The 12,871-nt window shown below is 46.4% G+C and overlaps 1 protein-coding gene across 2 annotated transcripts in view; it reads left to right on the forward strand.

Annotated features, from left to right (window-relative positions):
* The window catches only part of MYO18B (myosin XVIIIB), a 285,467-nt gene that overhangs the window by 204,275 nt on the left and 68,321 nt on the right, over positions 1-12,871 (forward strand). For both annotated transcript variants that reach the window (XM_064367868.1, XM_064367869.1), the window contains exons 38-39: positions 150-287; positions 3,020-3,205. In XM_064367868.1, coding sequence (XP_064223938.1) covers positions 150-287; positions 3,020-3,205 — 324 coding nt within the window. The remainder of the gene's footprint in view (positions 1-149; positions 288-3,019; positions 3,206-12,871) is intronic.

The raw sequence follows: 12,871 nt of genomic DNA on the forward strand, positions 1-12,871 counted from the left end.
GTGCAGACATTTAACATGCAGCACACCTGAGCAGAGAAGGAGGTGGTGTGAATAGCTCCCCCGACCCTCCCAGGCTGGGTCCTGCCCGTGTCTCTGTCCTGGTATCAGGGACAGCAGATGGCCAATAGACTTCTCTCTTGTACCCACAGCTGCAGGTGGCTCAGATGCGCATTGAGTACCTGGAGCAGTCCACCGTGGATCGAGCCATCGTCAGCAGGCAGGAGGCAGTCATCTGTGACCTGGAGAATAAGACGGAGTTCCAGAAGGTGCAGATTAAGAGATTTGAGGTACATAGTGATACATACATAATGCTTGCGCCAAGAGCAGGGAGAGCTTTTGTGTAAGCTTCATTCATCCTTCTACTACTCATCTATCTACTCACTGCCTTTATCTAGATACACATTACTCATCCACTTCTCACCCAAACTCCCTCCCTCCTTCCGTTATACCATCCCTCAAGCCACCTACCATTTACCTATCTATCCTCATGCACCTCCCTCTGTCTCCGTCCACCCTCATGGCTCCATTCATCCATCCTCCCTTCCATATGTTCCTCCTTTTCCCTTCACTTTTTCTTCTCTTCCTCTACTATTTTTTCTTCAGCCCTCAACCCCTCCATCTGCCCATTCTTTTATGTATTGATCCAATTCTTCCTATCTCCATCCACCTACTTAACCACTTACATGCCCAACACTCATCTTGAACAGAAATTTATTTTGCACCCAGTGTGTGCTAGGCCCTGTTTTAGATGCACAGAAGACAGATTATGACACAGACCTGCTTTCAGAAGCATATATCTTTGTAAGCCATGTGGGTAAGATATATATATAAATATCTGTGATATGGAGAGAGGGCTGTGATGTTTAGGGGATAGAGATCTTTTTAAGACTCAAGAATCAGGAAGGCTTCTGGGAGGAGGTGGCATTAATGCTGAACCTTGAAGGACAGGTAAGACTTGGATGGGCTGGAGTGGGGTTGGTGATTACATTCCCATTGCCCTTGAGCTGGGAACACAGGTGTTTTACTTCTTCAGCTCTGTAGGCCAATGACATGGGACATTTACAGAATACATTACCATTGTCAAAATCCTTTCCCATCAGCCACTCCACTTGATGTTTGATATAGTCCTGTGAGGCCGGTAGGATAAGCCTTACCTGATGAGAAGATGACCCCAGAGAGGTCAAGTGACTTGCTCAAGACAAAGCCAGGCAGTGTATGGGCTAAGGTAGATTGACACCCGACCTTCACTTCATCCTGGTTTCAGGTTCCAACTTCTCTGCAGCCAGCTGGCTTCACCGCAGTAAGACAGTGTGTCTAGACAGCTGGGAAGCTGCATTCCTCATTCTGAAACATTTCCCCCTGATCTCCCTAGGGGCATTTGGTCTCCAATAAGGCTGCTATGGATGAAGAACAGACAGAAATTCTTCTTTGCTTTGACCCTCAGTGTTTCCCGGAAATTGCTCAAGGGATCCCGCAAGGCATGAGTGTCTCTGTAGATCACCATGAAACTTTGATCTACTATATTTTAAATGATTAAATATGTAAAGTTGGGCCATATCACATGCCATTTTAAAGTCTGGTTCCAGCATAGTGAAATGAGAGCACAGGAGAAAAGAAAATGAGTGTAGCGAAACTTCAAATGGAAAGATTCTATCTCCAAATTCAATTTTCCCCTCTGCCACCATTATTTGAATTTAGTAGAATCCTGGGTCCTGGAGGTATAGAGATGGGGTACGTCAAAGACACAGTTTGAGAACTCCTTCCATCCTTCCTGCTGTTCTTGGAATTGTTGCTGAACTTCATATGAGAGGTGAACCAAATAGGAAAGCATTTCTTTTAGGTTAGGGTTCAATGTCTGATCTGGAGGCTGTTATCCCCACTGCCTGCGGCTGCAGAAGAAGGGCTCAGAGTCCTTAGCAGGGGCTTGAAATATTCATGTGGGCCCCATCTTATGTCAACACTGGAGTGTTTGCTCATCAGGATCGATTGGCTCCAGGCTTGCTGGCCAACTAATGAATTCTGCAGAACAGTCCTTGGGTTTGTTTTCTGTGGCACTCATGAAGGCCAAAGCACTTTTCTCTCTATTGTTTCATTGTGTCCTCAAGGAGTCCCCAACCCCTCTGCCACCAGGAAAGGAAAAATGTCATAAAATAGTAAGGCTGAAGCTCATGAGAGATTACCTGAACACCCTCATTTTGTAAATCAGGAAACAAAAACCCATGTAGGTTAAAGGTTTTTGACCTCAGCATAGTTCTTTCTTCATTGCACCAGCCCCTTGGGATGAATAGGAGCTGTTAAAAAAAATTTAATAATTCCAAACCCTTATCTGGCACATCCTATGTGCCAGGCACCCAAGCCTTCTGCATACCAAGGAATTAGATTCTGACAGTGTTCCTGGGACACAGGTGCTATCATCATCCCTGTCTCTCAGAGAGACTCAATAACCTGCCCAAGGTCACACAGCCAGGAAGAGGTAGAGGTGGGATTTGAACCCAGAGCGTCTTGGGGTGAGAGTTCTCATAAATATGCTACACTGCCTCTCAGAATAGCCATTATCTTTTTTTTTTTTTTCCCCAAGTTGAATCGCTTTCTGTTGCCCAGACTAGAGTGCAGTGGCGAGATCTCGGCTCACTGCAACCTCTGCCTCCCAGGTTCAATAGGCTCTGGTGCCTCAGCCTCCCCATAGCTGGGATTATAGGCGCACCATGCCCGACTAATTTTTGCATTTTTAGTAGAGACGGGTTTTTGCCATGTTGGCCAGGCTGGTCTCTAACTCCTGACCTCAGGTGATCCACCTGCCTCGGCCTCCTGAAGTGCTGGGATTACAGGCCTGAGCACCGCACCCGGCCATCGTTTTTTGTATGTTGTTAAATTCTTCATTTTTGTAGCAGACATAGGTATTCTCATCCTGATTATAAAAACGCAGGAAACTTGGCAAAGGATTTCTCTTCCTGAAGCTCCCTGTTTCATACCCCTGGCCTCTAACTCCAAGGTGGGCATGTGTCTCTGCCCCTCCCAGGTCCTGGTGATCCGGCTTCGGGACAGCCTGATCAAGATGGGGGAGGAGCTTTCACAGGCGGCCACATCTGAGTCCCAGCAGCGGGAGAGCAGCCACTACTACCAGCGGCGCCTGGAGGAGCTGAAGGCCGACATGGAAGAGTTGATGCAGCGGGAGGCTGAGGCCAGCCGGCGGTGCATGGAGCTGGTGAGTCCTGTCCCCATCATGGTCTTTTAGTGATTGAGGGTTTACAATGGGGTACAGCCCCCCTTTCTTAAGACTTCTGCATGGGAGACTCATGGGCTTGCGTCCTGGGCCTCTGGGGTGTGTCGAAAGCCAGGAGAAATCGGAAGAGTGTGCTGAGACAACTCTGTCATTGGCTGCAAATCCTGGGGGTGGGCCCAGCGTGGACCAATGGCATGCCCTGATGCTGGATGGCCACCAAGTTCATTTACATATCAGATTCCAGACTTTCTTTTCTTGCTCCATTCATTCCACTGCAATGGCAGGACGGCCTCATAAAAAAAAACACAGGCAGTGTTTATGAACTGCCTGTCTTTCACTGGGTCTCGACATCTGTAATATCCTATAATCCTCATGTCAGCCCTGTGAAGTCAGAATCATTGCCCTCATTTCACAGATGAGGGAACCGAGCCTTCCAAAAGGGGAGGTGACAAGTCTAAGGCCACATTTAGTAAACATAGAGCTGTTTCTGGTCTGTTAATAGCAACAACAAAAGTGAAAGATACAAATGATGATTCAAGCCACCGTGTGTGAAGTGTTTGCTACTGACTAGGTTCTGAAGGAAACATTTCTCATGTAAATCCTCATTTCAGAACCCTGAGGTAGGTGCTATCTTGATGTCCATATATGATACACGGATATACCAACTTGCCAGATTGAGGTCCCAAATGGTACATTTGCTTGCCCAGGGTCACACAGGGAGTAAGAATTTGCATCCAGGGCTGCCTGACAATGTAGTCTCTGCTTTTAGTCACCAATTCATACTTTGCCTCCAGGATGGTCCGAGAAACACTTTATTTTTTTCTGGAGGCAGAGTCTTGCACTGTTGCCCAGGCTGGAGTGCAGTTGCGTGATCTCAGCTCACTGCAACCTCCACCTCCCAGGTTCAAGTGATTCTTGTGCCTCAGCCTCCTGAGTAGCTGAGACTACAGGCATGAGCCACCACGTCTGGTTAATTTTTTATATTTTACTAGAGACAGGGTTTTACTATGTTGCCTAGGCTGGTCTCAAACTCGTGAGCTCAGATAATCTGCCCACCTCGGCCTCCCAAAGTGCTAGGATTACAACTGTGAGCCACTGCGCCCAGCCCCAAGGAACATTTTAAAATTTGTTTCCTGCCTAATGGGAAGGTTTCTCCATCATTCAGAGTGTTGTTCTAAGAAGCTTCTGCACAGGTCACAGAACTTCTAAGTGTCTCTTCCACCTTTTCTCCATGGGGTCAGGCGTCACTAAGGTTTCAGATTTCTGATTCCGTGACCTGGGGGGTAGCTGGCACCCCCACTCTCTACCATCACACAGCCTTACAGAGACACCCACAGTATGCCAATGCCTGGCCCAGAGGTCTCTAAATTACACTCACTTTCTCTTTCCTGCATTGTTCACTCTGGTGTTATGAGAGGTCTCACCAACTTGTTCTTCCTACAGCAAATATATTAATATGTCTTGGGCCACTGTCTCTCACAGCCAGTGTCATCCCCATCAGCTTTGCCCTTGACAAGCCGGCTGCCTGGCTCTTCTGTGAGGGGGCGGTAAGGCGCCGCACAGAGACAGAGGTTTCCAGACAAAGTCCAGGCCTTCTGACTGGCAGTTCCTCCATGCCCACAGCCCTGGGAGAGAGAAAGGCTCTTTCCTCCGTCTGACAGGATAACTTCCTCATTAACCAGCCCCGTTTCTCATGCAGCTGAGTGTCCCTCCTGCACGCTCTGATTGGAAGGAGAGAACATCCCAGCCTTTCTCCTCTGATGTCTTCTTTAGCCAGGCACTCAGGCATTCTGGATAGATCAAATAGTGATTTTCTTCCTCTCTGTCCCTTGATCTCTTATTCTCTGTCTCTTCTCTCTCTTTCCTCTCCCTGTCCCCATTCCTGGGGCCATATTCAGATCTTGAAAGGCCCTGGAATACTGAGAAGATTATAGCATAGCTCCCACATAGGAATCATAGTGTAGCCCCCACATAGGAATCAAAACAGACACAACACAAAACCGTAAAGAGCTTGCATGCCTGCTGAAATTAGACCTGCGTCTTTCTCCCACTTCTGATGGCAAGATTCTGGAAAAGTTTATCGAAGCTGAACTTGTCTCTTTAGTTTGATGGGTGTAGTTGCAAGGAGTGTTCATTTCCTAAAATTGTCATAGAAATTATCAAAAGCTGCATAGCTTAAAACAACGGAAATTCAGTCTCTCATAGTTCTGGAGCCTGAAGTCTGAAGTCAAGGTGCGAGCAGAGCTACACTCCCTCTGAAGGCTCTGGAAGGGCATCCTTCCTTGTCTCTTCCAGCGTCTGATGGCTCCAGTGCCCCTTGGTTTGTGGTTGCATCCCTTCAGTCCCGGCCTCAGTGATGGCTTTCTTCTCTGTGTATGTGTGTCCCAAGTATCCCTCTACCTTTTTCTTATAAGGACAACGGTAATTAGATTCAGGGCTCACTCTAAATCCATGTTGATCTCACTTTCAGATCCTTACCTTAATCATATCTACAAACCCTTTTTCTTTTTCCATTTTTTTTTTTCCTGAGACAGAGTCTTGCTCTGTCGCCCAGGCTGGAGTGCAATGGCACAATCTCAGCTCATTGCAACCTCCGCCTCCTGGGTTCAAGCAATTCTCCTGCCTCAGCCTCCTGAGTAGCTGGGACTACAGGCACGCACCACCACGCCTGGCTAATTTTTATATTTTTAGTAGAGGTGGGGTTTCATCATGTTGGCCAGGCTAGTCTCAAACTCCTGACCTCAGGTGATCCCCTCGCCTCAGCCTCCCAAAGTGCTGAGATTATAGGTGTGAGCCACCACGCCCGGCCTACAAACCCTTTTTCTAAATGAGATCACATTCACAAATCTCAGGTGGACTTGTCTTTTGGGAGGCTACCCTCCAAGCCACTGATGGTTAATGATCAGACCTGTTGATTTTACCCTATTTAGGTATTTTTCAAATTCACCCCTCCTGACCCATTCTTGCTTCCACTGTCTTTATTTAAGCACCATCCCCTCCGCTCTGGGCTTCTATAGTGACTTCTCACTCGTCTCCCCACTTTCCCTCCAGTCTTGCTCCTCCTTGCAGGAGATCTTTCAAGGAGCATAGCTCACTGTGTTATTTCTGTGCTAAGAAATCTTCTTTGGGGGCGGATGTGTTGGCTCATGCCTTATAATCCTAGCACTTTGGGAGGATGAATGAGAGGATCACTTCAGGCCAGGAGTTCATGGGCAACATAGCAAGACCCCATCTCTATGAAAGAGAGAGATAGAGAAGGAAGGAAGGAAGGAAGGAAGGAAGGAAGGAAGGAAGGAAGGAAGGAAGGAAGGAGGCAGGGGAGGGGAAGAAAAAAGAGAAAGAAAGAAAGAAGTTGGAAGGCACATTTCAGCTTGGTTGGCATTCTGAAGTTATCCAGCACATGCTGTCATTTCCTTAGTGATTCTGTGGAAGAACGAAGCTCCAAGGATAAGGTCAGGCTAGCAGCCTCTTCCAAATACTGGTTGTCCCAAAACTCCCCAACATATTTGCTCTCAAATATTTCCTTTGCCTTTGAGCTCTGGGAAATTTCCACTGGGAGTAGAGAGGAAGTCATACTTTCTTGTATCACTCATGGATTTATTCAACAAATACCTATTCAGCACCAGCTATGAGCATGGCACAGGGAGAGGCACTGTTGAAGGGCAAGGAATCATAAGGTCCCTGCTGTGCAGAAGTTCGTGGTGTGCCCAAAACAGGGCTCAGTGGGAGAACTAAGTCCTCACTGTCATTTAAAGTGGAGTCTTGCTGTGGGGGCCCCTCCTATAGGTGTGGCATCCTGTTACTGTCCCTGGCTTCTCAAGACGATCATCCCACTGTTTGTGTCCATGCCACCACCTTGCCTTCCCTCATCCCGTTTCTATAAGAGAAGGAGCAGCTTCTTTGTGCTGTACGTTCTCTCTAAACCACACAAAAATCCTGCAAGGCAGCCAGAGCCTTGGTTCTTTCCTTCAGGCAATATCTATCCACAGTTTTTACTAGATGCTGGATAGCCAGTGAGGAACAGCACACACCTTTGCTCCCCAGGAGCTCATACATGGAAATATATAACTGCATGAGAAAATACAACTAAGACCATTGCTAGTATACTTTGTACAAATATGGAGTTTCCTCCAGAATGAGAGCTCAGAGCTGTCACAGGCAGTACAAGGGGGCAGGCACTGTGATTTGAGGGATTTTAGAAGGCCAGTTGGCACCAAATCTCTCTCCCATGCCCACTGTCACTGCCACAAGTCCATTTCTTTGGGTGAAGTATTGTCTTCTCCCTCTTCTGTTTTTTAAAATTATTATTGTTATTGGTATTATTTTTAATTGAGACAGGGTCTTAATCACCAAGGCTGGAGTGTGGTGGCACAATCATAGCTCGTTGCAGCCTCCAACTCCTGGGCATAAGCGATCCTCCTGCCTCAGTCTCCAGAGTAGCTGAGACTACAAGTGCATACCACTGCATCTGGATAATTTTTCAATTTTTAAATAGAAATGGGGTCTCACTGCTTTGACCAGGCTGGTCTTCAACTACTGGCCTGAAGCGATCCTCCTACCTCAGCCTCCCAAAGTGCTGGGATTATAAGCATGAGTCACCACTCCTGGCCTGTCTTCGTTTTTAGAATTCAAATCCTCCCTGGGAGGTATAGAACAAATTTCCTAACTCCATAGTCCAAGCATTCATTTATTCATTCCATCACCAAATATTTATGGAGTTGTTCTATGCTCAAGCCCTTTGCAGAACTTGTCCTTTTAGCACTTAATGTCAACCTCAGCAAGTGGAGAAGGTAGAGGGGCCAGGGTGTGGGGTTGTCCAGGGCTGCAGGGTCAGGAAGGGCAGCGGGGGGATTAGTGTCCCCACATGTCCTGTGCTAAAGCTATCACCAGGTCACCCTGCTGCCCTTTCAACCCAACCTTGCTGAAAAATGGCTCTGCTCTGGAGCCCAAAAAAGGATCCAGTGCTCTGGGCCCTGGTGAGCAGCAGGAAGGATGTTGATGGATCTCCTGTCCACATTCCTTTCTGCCTGTCCCCAGCCTGTACTATTTGTCACTGTTGGTGTTGGTTTAAAGGACTGTGAGTTGTTGCATGTGAATGATTTATGCCCCCAGCTGACTCTCCTGCACATCCAGATCAGGATCAATTACCCCGCCGGTGGAACTTTGCTTCCCAGAAAAAAGAAAAATGAGGTTTTGCCATTAATTTTAGTAAATGTACTATTCCTGGAGACTCCAGGAGCCATTATGGAGAAAATAATATTCTGGCTCTAAATCATTCCAGTCCCTTTGTGATTAGAGCGATGAAACAACTCGTCCGTGGATGTATATCCTGTTGTTTTTCGGTAGTTACGGGGCCCAAGGGAAACCACCTGCTCCAGGACTGGGTATCCAAGGGGTGCCTGAGGAAGCTGGAAGCCCTGATGCTGACTGGAAGGCCTGACCTCGGCCTGCCAGGTGCACCTGTTTCAGAAGCTGCACCCGTTGGGTTTTACCCTTCATCACCTTGTCCTGATTAGAGAATCAGGCCTGGTTTTGACTTTCCCCTGATCCAGGTGTCCTTTTCACAAGTTCCCCCGCAACTCGGATGGTTCTTACCCCTCCTGCATCCACCCAGTGACATGAGCTAGAAATCGCAGCAACTTGTCTCCCTCTCGCTCACACAGCTGAATGATCAACCCTGTTGATTTTACCCTATTTAAGTGTTTTTCAGATTCGCCCCTCCTGACCCATTCTTGCTTCCACTGTCTTTATTTAAGCACCATCCCCTCCGCTCTGGGCTTCTATAGTGACTTCTCACTCGTCTCCCCACTTTCCCTCCAGTCTTGCTCCTTCCTGCAGGAGATCTTTCAAGAAAGAAGCATAGCCTACTGTGTTATTTCTCTGCTAAAAAATCTTCTATGGGGCTGGATGTGTTGGCTCTTGCCTTATAATCCTAGCACTTTGGGAGGATGAATGGGAGGATCACTTCAGGCCAGGAGTTCAAGACCAGCCTGGACAACATAGCAAGACCCCATCTCTATGAAAGATGAAGGAAGGAAGGAAGGAAGGAAGGAAGGAAGGAAGGAAGGAAGGAAAAAGAAAGAGAGGGAGGGAGGGAGGAAGGAAGGAAAAAGAAAGAGAGCTAGAGAGGGGGAGGGAGGAAGGAAGGAAGGAAAAGAAAGGGAAAGGAAGGAAACAAAGGGAAAGGAAGGAAGGAGGAGTTAGCTAGGTCTGCTGGCATGTACTTGTAGGTCCAGCTACTCAGGAGGCTGCAGTGGAGGATTGCTAGAGCCCAGGAATTCAAGGTTACAGTGAGCTATGATTGTACCACTGCACTCCAGCCTGGGTAACAGCCCTCATTGAAAGAAAGAAAGAAGGAAGGAAAGAAAGAAAGAAAGAGAGAGAGAGAAAGGAAAGAAGGAAGGATGGAAAGAAAGAAAGAAAGGAAAAAATGAAATGAAACCTTCTATGGGTCTCCATTGCCTTCAGAACAAAGTTCAAACTGCTTCCTATGACCTGCAGGAAATCCAGCCTCTCTAAGTCTTTCCTCCTTTGGTTGTCTACTTCTCATCCTCTTACCTGTCCTACTGAAGCACAAAGGCAAGTGTTGAGGACGCTATCGTTTGAATGTTTGTCCCCCAAGCCTCATGTTGAAATCTGATTCTCAGTGTTGGAAGTGAGGCCTTGTAGGAGGAGTTTGGGTCACAGGGCAGATCCCTCATGAATTGCCGGCGCCTCCTCATGGTAAATAGTGAATTCTCACTGTGCTAGTTCCCACCAGAGTCCCCCCCACCCCAAGAAACGGCTGTGGGGAACAGCCTGGCACCTCCTCCTCTCCATCCTGCTTCTGCTCTCACCATGTGATCTCTGCATACACCAGCTCCCCTTCCCTTTCTGTCATGAGTGGAAGCAGCTGAGGCCCTCACTAGACACTGGCGCCACACTTCTGTGTAGCCTGCAGAACCGTGAGACAAATAAACCTCTTTTCTTTACAAATTACTCAGCCTCAGGTATTTCTTTACAGCAACGCAACTGAACTAAGACAAGACTCCAATGCCATGTTATTCCTTGAGTCACCGCCTTTATCCTCATACATCCTGCTGCCTGCCTACACAACCTTCAAAACTCAAATATCAGATTAAACACCTCCTTTGTGTTCCCTTACCCCTGTGCCCACCCCATCAATGTGTGTGTCACCCTGTTACTGTAATTGCCAATGTTCTTGTCTTCCTAGAGAGAGAGACCCTGAGAAAAGGTTTTATTTGACTCTGGAGCTGCAACCTCCATATCAGAGTCAGGTATAGGGTAGATGCTCAGTAATTGCTTGCTGAATAATTTTCTCAGCATTTTGAAGTTTTACATCTTAACAGAATGGCTCAAAAAAGTACATCTTAGAAACGGGGAATTTTAGATCAACCAACTTTTGTTTGTATCTTACTATGTACCTAGCCCTGTGCCTGATGTTATGGGAGATGCAGACATGGATGGACTAGGGACTGTACCCTTAAAATGCTCAGGACCTAGAGGAGGAGAGGTACCTATCCCTCAATAACGCTGACACAAGATGGGATGTGTGGACAAAGGAAGAAAGGGTTTCATACAAGCAGGAGCCCTACAGGAGATTGTATGGAGGATACATCATTCATCTGAAACTTGTATGGAGTTTCTTGAATGATAAAGCAAATACTGGCTGGCAGCTTTGGGGGAGCAGGAATCCAGTCATGTTTATCATTACATCTCTCACTTGCATTCAGCAAATGTCTAGTGAATGCCTGCTGTGTGTCAGGCAATGTCCAGGCCTCCAGAGAGTTGGAGAGAAACCAGATAGAGGGATATAAACAGACGCTTCACCCCTTTCCTTTCATTCTTCTCTTCCTTCTTTCTTGTTGCAGCTCCCCTACTGTGTGCCAATTGCAAAATCTCTTCCTCTGCCCTCTCCAACCTGTTTTCTTTTGTTTTCCTTATTTTTCCTTAACTCTCATTTGTCTAGGGTTAGACATGCTGTTTCTCTCTCTCTCTCTCTCTCTCTCGCTCTCTCTCTCTCTCTCTCTCACACACACACACACACACACACACAGAATTGTTTTGACTCATGTTAGGAGGAGGGTGCATGTTAAACTTCTAGAGGTACTACAATACAAATTATCAAAAACTGGATGTCTTAAAACAGCAGAAATTTTGGCTCACAGTTCTGGAGGCTAGATATCTGAAATGAAGATGTTGGAATGGCTCTTCTCCTCTGAAGGTTCTAGGGGAGAATCCTTTCTTCCCCTGGTGGCTCCAGGCATTCCTTGGCCTGTGGGCTACATCACCCTAATTTCTGCCTCTGTCTTTACACGACCTTCCCCTCTTCTCTTTCTGTCTCTGTGTGTATCTCTCCTCTTCTTCTAAGGACACCAGTCATTGAATTCGGGGCCCTCCCTAATCTTGTATGACCTCGACTTGACTAATTACTTCTGCAAAAACCCTATTTTCCAATAAGGTCACATTCTGAGTTTCTAGGTGGATATGGATTTTGGGGGGACACTATTCAATCTACTATAGGGTGGTTCAAAAGAGCACTGGCTTGGAGTCTGATACTGCAGACAGCTAAGGAGTCTGATACCTCAGACATTGAAGCAACGCAGTTTCCTCATCAGTAAAATGGGTGTAACGTGGCCTATGTTATTGGGTAGCTATGGGGATTAAATGAGATAATGTATATAAAAATGGCAAATGACAGCTCATAGTAAGCACTTAATAGACAGTACTTTATTCTCTTTCTTCCTTTTCTTACCCTTCCTTTGAGTTTCTGACTTTCTCTCTCCACTCAGGCTTTATCATACGCTGTCAACTCCACTTCCATATTCATGCAATGCCTGTGATGGTGGATGGCAGGGTTGTTAATAAGATCTAATATTTGTTTATCATATACTGCGTGGTGGGTACTGGGCTAAGTACTTTACATGAATCCTAAGTACTTTACATGTTTTGAGAACTTATTTGGAAGTTTGGAGGTATACTCTTGACCAAAGACGGGTCCTCCTCTATCGGAGATGATCATCCTCTTCAAACATGCGGCTTTGAGAGGGATACTCTTTTGGTGAGAGGGGAAAGCGGACACCCGCCTAGCCAGCCAGGTCAGCCAGACCAACCCTGATGATCAGTGGGGTGACAGATGTCACAGCCAGAATGCCCTCACATCCGAATCCTTGATGTAATTGTCCTTATTTTATCATTAAGGAAACTAAAATCCAGAGAGTTGAAGCAATTTCTCCAGTCTCATTTTCAGTAAGTGGCACAGTTTGAATGCGAGTCTGACTGACTCAGTGAATTTTAGATACATAGTACTTACGTGTTCAAGTACAATGTTTTAAAATGAATGATATAAGATTGCTTTTGATTCTGTAATCTGGAGGTTGCCAACCTCAGCATTATCGACAAGATAATTATTATATAATTATTATTATATCAGATAATTCAATGTTGTGAAGACTGTCCTGTGTATGGTGAGATATTTAGCAGCATCCCACCCTCTATGTACTAGGGGCAAATGCCATTTCTGTCCCATTTATCATAATCAAAAATGTCTCCAGACGTTGCCAAATGTCCCCTAAGGGGAAAAATCACCACCTGTTAAGAACAACCTGTTTAATCTAATCCTCACCATAACACTTAAGTTAACACCTG

Source organism: Aotus nancymaae, unplaced genomic scaffold (assembly GCF_030222135.1).
Source record: "Aotus nancymaae isolate 86718 unplaced genomic scaffold, 86718_ANA_hifiasm-v0.15.2.pri h1tg000076l, whole genome shotgun sequence".
Taxonomy (NCBI): domain Eukaryota; kingdom Metazoa; phylum Chordata; class Mammalia; order Primates; family Aotidae; genus Aotus; species Aotus nancymaae.